The following is a 13,247-nucleotide window of genomic DNA, read 5'->3' on the forward strand; positions in this document are numbered from 1 at the left end:
AGGGAGATGCCTTAAAGAAAGCAAGCAAGCGGAATTGCGGATCACTCCAATTGCCTGCTTCTTTAGAGTTTTAACCTGTTATCTCCACTCCTTTCCCGGTTGCAAAACTGCAAATCACCACCTACATCGTACCAAAAAGAAAGGGGAAAAAGTAATTCCCATTCTCCCTTCTCACCCTCCCTTCCTCTCCAGCTCGCTCGCCCTCCCTCCCTCCTTGCGACTGCCGCTAGCCTCTCCGACCGTGCCTCTTTCCGACGGGACTCAGCAACTTCTCGGTGATTTCTCAGCCCAATTTCCATTTTGTTTCCACCCTTTGCCATGAGGTGGACTGACAGACGCAGGGGAGGCTTTGCTGTCTGCCCCGGGGAATGGCGGCTGGCTTCCTGGGGCCGTGCCGGGGAGGATCGGCCGAGGAGAGAAAAAGAGTGATAGAGAAAGCGCCGCAGGAAGGAAGAGAAGGGGCACCGCCGTCGGCCGCGGCCCGGCGCGCAGCAGCGCAGCGCCAGCGGCGCCCGACATGGCCCCGAGCTCGCCCTGCGCCCCCGGCTCCTCCGGCGTCTGCAGCCCCCGGGCGCCGGGCGCGTGGGGCAAGCTTTAACATCCTGAAGTAGGCAGAGACCCCGGAGGATACAAATCGGGGGTGGGGGTGGAGCACAATTTTTAAGAGTTTTTCCAAGAGCGAAAAGGAGGAAGTCTGATCGTTTCTGCCTGTGCTAGCTTTTAACTTGAAGGCGTCTCTTTGGAGCATCCAGCATTCTCCAGGAGTTACTGGAGAGCCGACACTCGCGGTGGCTCGGGGGCCTGGAGAGGAGATGGTCCGAGGGGGTATTAGGCAGAGGGTGCGCGCGGGCACGTGTCGGGGTGGGGGCGTCCAGGAGACCCGGGGGATTCCGCGAAGAGGGCTCACAATGGCAGCGCTCCGCGACGCCGCGCGGGTCGGGGACCAGCCCGGCCGCGGTGGGGAGCCCCGAGCCCCCGCGGCGGGCCCGGACAGTCCCGCTGGTGGCACCGGCCCCGCACGGTCGCGGGACTCCGGCCGCCGCTGGGGAGATCTGGTGCTGAGGCCGCTCGGGCGCTCCCGGAAACTTTCCTCGGCGCTGTGCGCGGGCTCCCTGTCCTTTCTGCTGGCCCTGCTGGTGAGGCTGGCGCGCGGAGAGATCAGCCGCGAGCCCGCGCGGAGGGAGGCGGCGGAGGAAGCGGCCCCGGGCGCAGAAGGGGGCGTCGTCCCGGGGCTGCGGGGAGGTGCTCCTGGGGGCGGTGCGCCGCTCAGCCCCTGGCTGCAGCCCTCGGCGCTGCTCTTCAGTCTCGTGTGTGCTTTCTTCTGGATGGGCTTGTGCCTCCTGCGCGCCGGGGTGCGCCTGCCTCTGGCCGTCGCCCTGCTGGCCGCCTGCTGCGGGGGGGAAGCGCTCGTCCAGATAGGGCTGGGCGTCGGGGAGGATCACTTACTGTCGCTGCCGGCCGCGGGGGTGGTGCTCAGCTGCTTGGCCGCCGCGACATGGCTGGTGCTGAGGCTGAGGCTGGGCGTCCTCATGATCGCCTGGACTAGCGCGGTCAGGACCGTGTCCCTCATTTCCTTAGAGAGGTTCAAGGTCGCCTGGAGACCTTACCTGGCGTACTTGGCCGGCGTGCTGGGGCTGCTCCTGGCCAGGTACGTGGAGCAAATCTTGCCGCAGTCCGCGGGGGCGGCTCCGAGGGAGCATTTCGGGTCCCAGCTCATTGCTGGGACCAGGGAAGATACCCCCGTGTTTAAGAGGAGGAGGCGGTCCAGCTCCGTGGTGTCCGCGGAGATGTCCGGCTGCAGCAGCAAGTCGCATCGTAGGACCTCCCTGCCCTGCATACCGAGGGAACAGGTAAGCCCTGGCAAGCTTCTCGAACTCGCCTCTGGGGAGGACTTGAACCGCTGGGGGTTCGCCACAAAGTGGAGGGAATCCGAGTGCTGGGAACTAAAGGGAAGATAGTCTAAAAAAGTGGTGTAACTTCAGACTCAGTAGTAAACGAGAGAGTTACTCTCCCCGTCTCGCACAGTATTTTCTAATCTGAACAACAGGAACAATAATAAGGAACAAAACTAGAGGGCATTTGCAGGGTCTTCCACACCTGGGCCCACTTTTTAGATCTGCTACACCTGGCGTAGGACCTCCCCTACGCTTGGGTCCCCTCCTAGTCTTTCTCCTTTAGCAGAAATCCTCCAGTATAGATGTTTTTTTTTTTTTTTTTTTTTTTTTTTTTTTTTTTTTTAAAGCAGTGGGTGATGTTTCAACACGTGGATTTTACTCCATTTCTTTAATACTTTTGATAAAGTTTCTTCTAAAGTGATAAGTCAGCGTTTATGGAAGTCAGTAAAAAAAATTCGGAAGTAAAAGGAAGGAATGCTTACAGGTGAGGGGATACACACTCTCTGGAAGAGGCTGCGTTTGGTGGTGCCCAGTTTGTTTTGGGGGACATAGGTTATTACATGCTAATGTGTCCTGTATCCTGATAATCAGCTTCTATTTGGGGAACAATATGTCTGAACTGCAGAATTTGTCAAAGTCTTGAACTGCGCTGTTGGTGTCAGCTAAAAAAATTCTTTTGAGTACATAAGTGAATGTTTAGAAATTTAGTGGATTTCTACAGATTACACAGGAAATATTAATTCAGGAGAATAATTTCAACATTGCTGGTGCTGTAAATCTCTCAGAAAGGAAGGAGAGAAGGAATCTAGAATTAGGAGTGAAGTTGTCCTAGAAAAAAGTTTAATGAATTTTGGGGATGAATCTCCTTATTATCAGTAAGCGTTTTAAGGCCACGGAATATAGTTGTTATAAAGGGCATAAAAGAACAAATCCCAATTTTAAATACAAATTGTTTCTGAAAAGGTGTACTTAAGTGTTTGCTTCTCTACTCCAAACAGATGTGACACTTGCGGGTGGGGGTTGTAGAGAGCTGATTATGTTCAGCAAGTGGAAATTTACACTTTTCCCACTTAAATTTATGCCTACCTGTGGCCCTATTACGACAACTTTAGTGAGTGGGAGAATGTCTTAAGATGTAGTAAGCTTTTTTTTTTTTTTTTTTTTTTTAATAGGTTATTCTGTGGAGAATCCTTTAGATAGCAGTCACCATATGGTGTGGTGGTTTGTTTTTGAAATGGAGTTGATTACACAGAATGTAGTTGTTTGACATTATTTAGCAGAATGAATGACAGCATCATGGTCACTGTGTTTGTTTTAAAACTAATGTACTTATTTAGCTTTTTGTTTAGATAAAGCAAATATTTCTTGGGTATAAGCTTACTCTAAGAGTGAAGTTAAAAACAGGACACTGACTTAGTTTTGTGAGAAGTTTGGAAATCACCAGAATAAAGATATCTATTGAAGGGTAAACTGATAAGGGGGAAAACACAGTTTAACTTCTTTTCAAAGTGTCAGGAGAGAATGTCTTTTTAAATGAAAACATTGCTAGTTTAATTATGTTTAGACAACTTTCTTTAACTTAAAGAGGAATGTGATGTGATCACTGCAGAACTGAACCATAATTTGTAAGACAAATCTGTGATTTAATCATAAATAACTTCAAATTAATGTCATTTAGCCTCTTAAATTTCCGAATTACCATGTAACATTTAGAAGGTAAGAAGTTAAAGGTGGATTTAAGATAAGGTGATTTAGGTGAGTTAACCAGCAGTGTTAATTAATCTGCAGATTTTTATTGGTTTTCTCTGGTTTGGATTGATAAATGGAGAATTCAGATAATCTGCAGATTTATAAGAAAATAACTGAGCATCGCATTTTAAAATGTTTTGCTGATTAATGCTGTTGGAACTGGACATTTGTAATCTATTTTGGTCATTTTCTTTGGTCACTTTTTTTTAAAGGCTGTGTTTATAGAGAATGTTCTAAAGTGAGAGACTGTATCTCTTATGGTTGATGGAAAAACAAGGTTGCATTTAGCAGAAATTTAGATCCTTGAAGTTTTAATGAGGGCCCCGGTTAGTGTGTGTGTGTGTGTTACTCAAGACCGGTTTTTTATATGCGGCCCATTAAAATTGTTGTTGAGTGTAATTGCGTGGGGGAGGTGGGGTGGGTGGGAAGTAACTTGGAATAGTCTCTTGTAAGATAGGGCAATGTCTCATACGTTAGCCTAACTGTGTGAACAGTTCAGGAGCTATATAGTAAATGTCTTATCTGTTTTATCATAAGGAAGCAAACTTCTGGTTAAGAGTGCAAAGTATACACTGTCATCTGCAGACTTTATGAAGTCAAGAATCAAAATACTTGTAAAACACATATATAACCCTGCCCTGAATGCTACCTGATTAGGAATTCTTTTATGAAAGAATGACTACTTTCAATTCAAGATAATACTCAGGCAACAAGCGAATTTTAAATAGAGGTGTAAGGACATAAAGCACAGAAAGTCTGGGAAAGGCCCCTTGAGAACTTATTTGGACCTTGCTCATGGTGAGGTTTAAAGGTGAGAGAATTTCAGCCTTTTTCTCTGTGTGAACGGTAGTGGCCACTTATGAACTACCTCTCTTCAGTGACTCCATTCTAAAAGGTTAAGGAGAATAGGTGATAAAATTCTCACGAGAGAAAGCAACTGACAGAGATATCTGCCTCCCTTTTCGCCTTCCTTCCTAAACCACAGTTAAGTCTCTGGATTGGATATTGCATATGGAATGAATTTTGCAGTGTGGATGGCAAGGATGGCTTTCAGCAAAGAATCAAGAAATAGGTCCAGTCTTCAGTCACAGAATTCATCTGATGCTGGGTCTGTCTGTGAATATAAGTGAACGTATCTTCACTCTTAGGAAGGAAAAGTTTGTAGCATTTGTAGGCTTTTAGTTGAGTAGTACCGGTCCAGTATTCTCATGACTCAGGCTGATTTTGTAGATCAGTGTGTCAAACTGTACTTTTTTGGTTGGCAGACTTGTCCATTACTGCACCATCTAAACATTGCACTATACAGAGATACTTAGAATTTCTTGAATTATTAGATATTTTGTATGACAAATAGATACATTATTTTTTAACTCAGTATTTTTTTTTAAATATTTTATTTATTTATTTGACAGAGAGAGAGGTCACAAGTAGGCAGAGAGGCAGGCAGAGAGAGAGGAAGAAACAGGCTCCCCACTGAGCAGAGAGCCTGATGCGGGACTCGATCCCAGGACCCTGAGATCATGACCTGAACCGAAGGCAGAGGCTTAAACCACTGAGCCACCCAGGCGCCCCAACTCAATATTTTAATTATGCAGTTTTTACCATTTGAATATCGTATGTGAAGGGATGTCTCTATTCTCTTTGTACATCGAAGAGTACAATTGGCTCGTTATTCCTCACTAATTACTGTGAACCACCTTGCACATTCATCTTTGAAACATTCCAGACCAATGCCATTTTACTTTAATTACATGCTAAGAATTTAATAGTTTTGTCTATGGTTTCACATGAAGTAAACACAAGGTATAGGTCTCTCTCCATTAATGTGTTTGTCGCGCTTCATGACAAAATTCTTTGTGACATAATATCTGTCAGAAATATATAGCTATATACTTTATCTTGTGTAATTAAAAATCAAAATGTTTTCCATGAGTATTTCCCTAACACTCTGAATTAAACATCTTTAGCAACAATAGATTTTTGTAGGAATGTAAAGGAGTCCGATGGTTGGTTACCAAAAATAGAATCAAATTTTTCATCATTGATGTAAGAAAGATACTTTCAAATGAGAAAACAAACACTAAAACAAAAATATGAGAAATAGAAATGCCTTTTGATGGTAGACACATGACAGACCTTGTTACATCTTCTATCTGAATAACTATAATTTATGTTTATACCATGGATATAAAATACAGAAGTATTTCTTTTGAAAATAATCTGTTGTCCTTTAAGTTCCTAAATACATTTCAGTATAACTTACTGTATTTCTCAAATTGAATACATTTCAAAAACAATTACAGATTTTTAATTCTATCACATTTCAGTAGTATAACTCCGTTTAGGGTGATACAAAGGATAGTATTGATTATATATGACTGGCTGACAGAATTAAAATGAATTAATGTCAACTTCTGAAAACACTAAGAAGAAAAAAAAATTTCTTATCCCTTGGGAAAGGTAAGGGAAAATAATTTTTTTGTGTGTGGGGGGACAAAGTTGTGATTTTTTTTACGTTGTATATACAGATATTTAAAGCATACTGAAAAACTGTTTTAACTGACAGAAATAGTCAGTGAATCTATATAAATTTACAGAGGTTGGAAGGAGTCAAACAGTAATTTTACTCTTTCTGTATTGAGTCTAAAGTGTAAAAAGTTAAAACTGTGGAACTGAAAGAAATGCTGTGTATGCTGGGCTGTCATGTTAATTAAATAAACAACCAGAACAGTGACTCTGTGTATGAAATACATTTTGAAAATCCTGGGCAGGGGGTGCGGGCAGGCTAGGGTGAGTGACACTGGCATGAAAAAGCATTCATTGTATCTGTGGTGACATTTGTGTGAATTTGTTGTATTCTATTAGGAAATAAAACTCTTGAGAAGAATAATCTTTGTAGGACTCTAGTCGAATAAAGGCTTTGCCAAATTTAATTTCGCTTCTCACTTAAATAGGATGGAAGCGGGATGTTTATGAACCTCCGAGTTAGAAATACTTCTGTATATTATAAGATTTCAGTTAATAGGGTTGGTGCCAATAACATCCCCATAGAGTCTGCATAGACTTCATCGAAAGCTTGTCTTACACAATCTATTGAAAGAATGAGTTTATCTTGTATTTAGGGCAGGGGTTGTATTTTTCAGGAAATATTGCTGTTGTGAGGTGTAATCTCATGGATGTATGAGGTGATCAATGCAAGTTTGTAACATGTGGTATCCTAAGAGATTTTGACATGTGGACACAGGGCCTTTGCATAGGGCAAGTTTCTTCGGCTTCTTGAAATGACGCATAACCCTGTTTGTGGTGAATTGTTAGCTGGCCTTCTGTCTTCTATTCCAACAGAGTCTTCTTCCTCCTCTTTCTCTTCTGTGTGATATTTTTAGTTGCATCCTCAAAAAAAACCCTCAAAGTACTTGAGATTGACAACTCAATTTATGTTTGCTTTCTACATTTGTGTTTTTAATGAAGCTCTATTAAGGAATTCAGAATGAACCTCAGAAGGTTCAGACATGTCCATATTCTTACACCTAAAGATGTGCTCTGTTAATATTCAAATGACCGTTATTTCCTTGATGTGGGAATTTAAATTCTTTTGGTAATTACTTATATATACTTTTACTATTGGTAGTATTTTTTAAAAGGAATCCCTTCCCCACCTCCCCCCGACCCAAGGTTCCTAGGGAGTTGTCTTAACTTGAATCTGGGAATATATTTGTGCTGTTGTCAACATAAAATACATAGCTTTGCTCTCTGAAAGAAAAATATCTTGAAGATGTGTCTAACTTGTAGTTCAGAGAAAGATCTATTGGATAATAATAGTAAAAAATATTAGTTGGCCATATGTGTTCACCGTTAAAGTATACTACTGTCTTCTTAAAACGATGGTACCCTTAACTAATATTACCCATGAAGGTCTTTGGTCCGTGAAACTATTAAATGTCATGTGGACACATTTTATCTATGCATTAGGCCTCATGCTAAAAATGATACAGATAGAAGATAGCTTTCACCTCTCCAGAGCCTGAAGCTAGTTATGGTGTTGAGAGGTCAGCGGGAGGAAAGGGGAAATCAGTAAAATAGCTTAAATGGCCTCTTAGATAACAGTTGAAGGAATGCATATGAGAGCTTAGAGTAGGTTTTAAATCTAGATCCAGAACAATTCATTTCTTCATTTGTTCATTTTTCTGGGGTAAAAGTCTTTAGTTTCATAGATTTTAATAACTTCCTCAACACATACTAGTTAAAATAAATGTTTTTAGATTTTGAGCCGCTTTACATTTTGGTGACAGGATTTCTTATTTGAAATGGAAATAAAGGTTAATATACCTTTATAGTGCTTCTGAAATACCGGTAAAAAAAATTGCAGGAGTGAGGAAGTTATATACTTCAATATAGTTGTACAATGATTGTTTTCCTGAGGTAGTTTCTGGCTTCAAGTAATTGGTAGCAGTGAGATCTCAGAATGCTCAATTCTGTGCAGGCTGTAGTTAAGAGACTAAAATTAGTCTGATTTTAGAGAGAAGGAAACTGAGGGAGACTCACCGAAATGTATGTAGCTGGTCTGAGGCAAAATGTTGGCTTTTATCCATTTTTCTCTTGGACCTGAATATGCTGCTGGGGAAGGAGAGTAGGAAAGGAGTCAGGCTGGTGATTTTAAGCCTGAGAATCTTTTGTGGTTTTACACATGAAACTGACTCTAAATTCTCATTCAGAATTAGAGTAAAACCTGTTGAATGGACAGATAATGCAAAACTCTTCTGAGCCCTTACAATGAATTTTCTGGTTATCAAATAGTAGTACCAGGCAGCCTCTGGAATGTATCATTTAGGACTTTGTCCCATGAATGAATATCAGTTGCATTGCAAAGTCTAACTTCGTGGAGTCTTTATCTCATTACAGAAGAGTGTGCTTTGGTGGCTTGACTATTGATTTTTGTTTTCGTTTTAATTTTTTAATCTTTTTCAAAATGTTCAGGCTTTCAAAATTCAAGGCAAAAAGTGATCTGCACATCAGTAAAGCATTTCTTTGTTAGCAAAAACAGCTGGTGGTTTTTGTTCACCTAAATTATTTTGCATGGTTTCCTCAGGAATCCATTAAAATCCATTAAAATGTAAGTAAATAGGATGTAATATTAGAGGAGGTCATGTAGAACATTACCATTTATAAGGTAGGAAGCTAGCTGGGAAAACTCACAAACTAAACAACTTCTACCTGTCTGATCTGATTAGAGTTGTCATTTATTATCGAGGAATCAGAATGACCTTAGATAGTAATAAAATTAGTTAAATGCATTCATGTTCTTCCAACCTGAGATAGTAATAAAGTTACTTGAATGTACTTCTGTTTTTTATCTTAAGAAAGTTTCATACTGTGAATAGTTTTAAAGAGTACATTATGTCTGTTGGTGTGTGTGTGTGTGTACACGTGTGCACAGGTGTGGGAGCCTGTATATGGGAGATTTTTTTTCCTCTGCCAGGAAATTGCTTTGGTTGTATCAGTTTAGTGGAGAAACAGTGTCACCCAGTGGCTTTGATGAAAACAGGCCTGTAAACATTATAGATAAGCACTGCCCAATAGAAATCTAACATGAGCCCCGTACTTAATTTTCTGTTTTCTAATAGCCACATAGAAGAATAAAAAGAAACAGGTGAAATCCACAATAGTTATAATTAAAGTAATCCATGATGGCATAAGAACATAAAGTCAATATAAAAAGAAAGCAAGGTATTTTGTCTGTTTTTTGTTTTTTTTTTTTGTTATAAATTGAAATATTTGGTGTATGTCTTACACTCACAGCCCGTCTCAGTTTGATGTAGCCACATTTCAAGTACTCAGTTAAAACCTGTGACTAATGGCCACCTCTTTGGACAGCACAGCTATTATTTTTAAAGAGATGAAACACTTAAATATTAATGTCACCTCTTTATTATAAGGGCAAACCCATGTAGATTTAAGGATGGCACTTGATATACAATTGTTCAAATTTATATGTGACCATTGGTAACTCTTTTGTGTACCACTAACTACTATGCTAATAGTTGGCAAGTCTGTTTTACCCCTTTTCTTCATTTCACATTATTGCACATATTTAAAAATATTATTTTAATTGGAAGGGTGGTTTCACAGACTTCATGAGTAAGGAACCTTTACGTTAACCTGATTTATAACATAGTATCAAGATAGCCACTTAATTTTTAATTTTGATTTTGCTGTTCAGAGTTTGATTGGTAGTAGGGATTGTGTATGTGTACTGTGTGAACATGTGATTAGTCACGTTCCTGGTGATTAGTGTATCATTGGGTTATCTAATGTGTCTTTAGAAATGAGAGTGTTTATGTTTATAGTGCAGGTCGTTATCTTGGTAACTTAGGAAACTCAAGTGACAGACCTGCCTGGAGTTTTAATGGATGAAAAGTGTTAACAGTGTCTGGAAAGGGCTGATGACTTCTCGCCAGGGCGTATGTAAGCACCACTTTCATGGAGTATACAAAATGAGATGAAAACAGTTCCATGTCTGTGTATAGAAAGGGTTGGGATTTTGCTAGTATGGAATTTCAAGGCTGGGAATTGAGAGGAGTTGGCTTTGGAGTTCTGTGTGATGTCAAACTGCAGGGTGAACTCTGAAAAAGATACTGATTTTGAGAAAGACAGTGATTTTTGAATGTCACCTTTCTTCTTTTCCCTCTCCCCTAACTCCGTAAGTTCAGTAACTCTAGGCATTGTTCCACTATTACATTGAGAATTAATGAGAAAATTACCTTTTCTATAAGGTATGTTCCTTTATATATACTTAGATACATATAAGGGTTTTTTAAAAGAGAATGCATTTATTTAATGTAAGAAGGGTTTATGTCTGTGTGTGATGTTTGTGGTGACCTTTATTTTATAAATTCCCCCATCTTTTTAAAAAAATATTTTTAAAGATTTTATTTATTTATTTGACAGAGATCACAAGTAGGCAGAGAGAGACAGAGAGAGGGAAGCAGGCTCCCCACCGAGCAGAGAGCCCCATGCGGGGCTCGGTTAGGACTCTGGGATCATGACCTGAGCCGAAGGCAGAGGCTTTAACCCACTGAGCCACCCAGGTGCCCCAAATTCCCCCATCTTTAAAAAGCCCATTATTTATCTTCGCATTCCAGAATAAAATAATGAGATAATAGATTTTTTACATATCACTTAGGAAATCTAAAAAAAAACAGAAGACGGTAGAATCATGATATACAAAGAAGCACATTTAGCTGCAATAAAATAATGGACTCAGGCTCACTCCTGGTGAAGTTGGCTATAACATGGACTCAGGCTCACTCTTGGTGAAGTTGGCTAAATTTAGCCTTCTTGAAGTAGCTAGCAGGAGAATAAATGCCATAATAATCATAACTGTTATTTGAAAGGGTTTGTATTTGAATGTAACTAGTCCTTTGCCCAGGCTAATTTCGAAATTGCTTTAAATTAACGTAGAAGTTGGTCTTGTCAAATTTTTTTTTTTTTTGGCTAGTCCTCTTTTCTGTCAGTGTGTGTATATATGTGTGTTTGTATGTATATATATAATTTTTCAAAGAAATACCTTTTATTTAATGTGTTTTTAACCTAGCAGATTCTTATCCCTCAAAGTGTGTTGAAAATTTACAGAATGCCTTTCTTTCCTATACCCCACTGTACCTTGTCAGAATATTGAAATAATGTTGTGCAAGAAGTTTGTGGTTTTGATTTAATAGGATTTTAATAAAAATTTTCCATCTTCTAAAGTAAGTTTAAATAACTGAATATTTATGCTATGTCTGTGGCAAGTGTTTCCCCCTCTCCAGGTATAATCCACTTAAATCAACCTAATGGAAGTTTGAAGTCATTAGAAATATTATTTGCAGGGGGTGGGGGAGTGATGCTTCATTTTGTGGCCGCTCATGTGGAGTCAACATTCTTAGGACATTTTTCAACTAGCCTGAATGCAAATAAATAGGTCTTTTTTTTTTTTTTTTTTTTTAAAGATTTATTTATTTGACAGAGATCACGAGTAAGCAGAGAGGCAGGCAGAGAGAGGGGAGGAAGCAGGCTCCCCGCCGAGCAGAGAGCCCGATGCGGGGCTCGATCCCAGGACCCTGAGATCATGACCTGAACTGAAGGCAGAGGCTTAACCCACTGAGCCACCCAGGTGCCCCAATAGGTCTTATTTTTAAACTAAGTGTTCCATATGATCAAGTTAACAGGTCCACGTAGGACATGCTTCTCAAGGAGGCAGTGGGATTTAAAGCATCCTCTTGTTGGGAGGTTTGTATTTTGGGGTCTTGACCCCGCAGCAGTCTCTCGGGAAGTTTGGAAATCAAGAATCTGTTGAGTTGCCGAGGCTGCCTTCAAAATGTGCTTTCTAGGCTGAGGAACTAAAGTCAGATCCTGATCACAACAGTTTTCATTATAAAAGAATCACACTTTTCAGCCTGCTCTTCTCAGCCATAAAATACTCCCTTTCGAAAATTCTGGCCCAGTGCCTTGCTCATTGTGGGTGCTGGCTGGCAGGTTAAATGGATGGCAAAGAAATAAATGACTTTAAATCTGAAATACTTATCTCCCTAATCTGCTGAGATGGAGCTGGTGATTAAACTGGTTTAAGTGAATTTTTACAGAGAGAAGAAAAGAAAGTTCATCAGCTAGTCTGCAAACTTAGATTTTTTTTTTAAATGTATTTGTATTTTTATTCCTCTAAAAAATATTCTCTTGCGTGTGTCAGGTAAGGGGCTGAATTCGCCTGTGCACTTACTGGGAGGAAATCCCACTTTCAGCATGAGTCCTAGATATTTATTTTTAGCTCATTCCTAACTGAAAATAACCAAAGCTACCACCAAGATCATTGCAGTGTAAAGTTTAAAATGAGCTTTGAAATTAGGTGCATTTTTTAGAAGAATAACAATTGATGTCTCTTTCATGTTCACCCTACAAAGTAATTGAGAAAAAAATCAACGTTGACTTTATTTGTTCCCATCACTTTCTGCCCAAAGTGTTGGCAGGTGTTCTGCTTCCCTTTTACACTAGTAGTCTGTATTTTGTTAGAGTGTCCTATCAAATAGCCGTACATACTGAAATGGCCAACGTAAAGTAAATCTATCTCTATTTTTGTCTTTTAATTGTGCTCCATTACGAAATCTGTTTCGAGCCCGTTGCTTCCAGAGACGGCTTTATGAAATTAGCTTATTTAAAATATCACCCAACTGCAGTGCTCGTCCAATTGTGCTAAAGAATCTAGAAGTTTGGTGGCATAATTTTGGAATCCAGATGAACTGAAAAATCTGCACAAGGGTCTTATGGAAATGATGTTTCCGATTATTCAGTCAATTGTTTGATAGAACTTGACTTGCTAAAATAGAAAGTTTTAAGACAAATGAGAATATTTCGTTGCTGTAGTTTTAATGATTAATATCGAGATATTGTCAAAGCCTTACACTAAAATCAGAAGCATCTCTTTTGACTTAGGTAGGCAGGTTATCATGCCTTTAGATAAAGTAGAAGTACAGGGTTTAGGGGACAAAAGTTATTACCAACTATATTTTATAGAGGCAAGTTTCTTTTACTCTTGGATGTCCAATGGTCTCACAGTAGGCTTTTTTTTTTTTT

At 40.2% G+C, this 13,247-nt stretch overlaps 1 protein-coding gene across 2 annotated transcripts in view; it reads left to right on the forward strand.

The window, feature by feature from the left end:
• Positions 1-670: 670 nt before the first annotated feature.
• Positions 671-13,247, forward strand: part of PDE3A (phosphodiesterase 3A) — a 337,985-nt gene continuing 325,408 nt past the window's right edge. For both annotated transcript variants that reach the window (XM_046012731.1, XM_046012732.1), the window contains exon 1: positions 671-1,850. In XM_046012731.1, the coding sequence (XP_045868687.1) occupies positions 813-1,850 (1,038 nt within the window). In that variant the 5' untranslated portion in view covers positions 671-812. The remainder of the gene's footprint in view (positions 1,851-13,247) is intronic.

The sequence above is a fragment of the Meles meles genome, chromosome 7, assembly GCF_922984935.1.
Source record: "Meles meles chromosome 7, mMelMel3.1 paternal haplotype, whole genome shotgun sequence".
NCBI lineage: Eukaryota > Metazoa > Chordata > Mammalia > Carnivora > Mustelidae > Meles > Meles meles.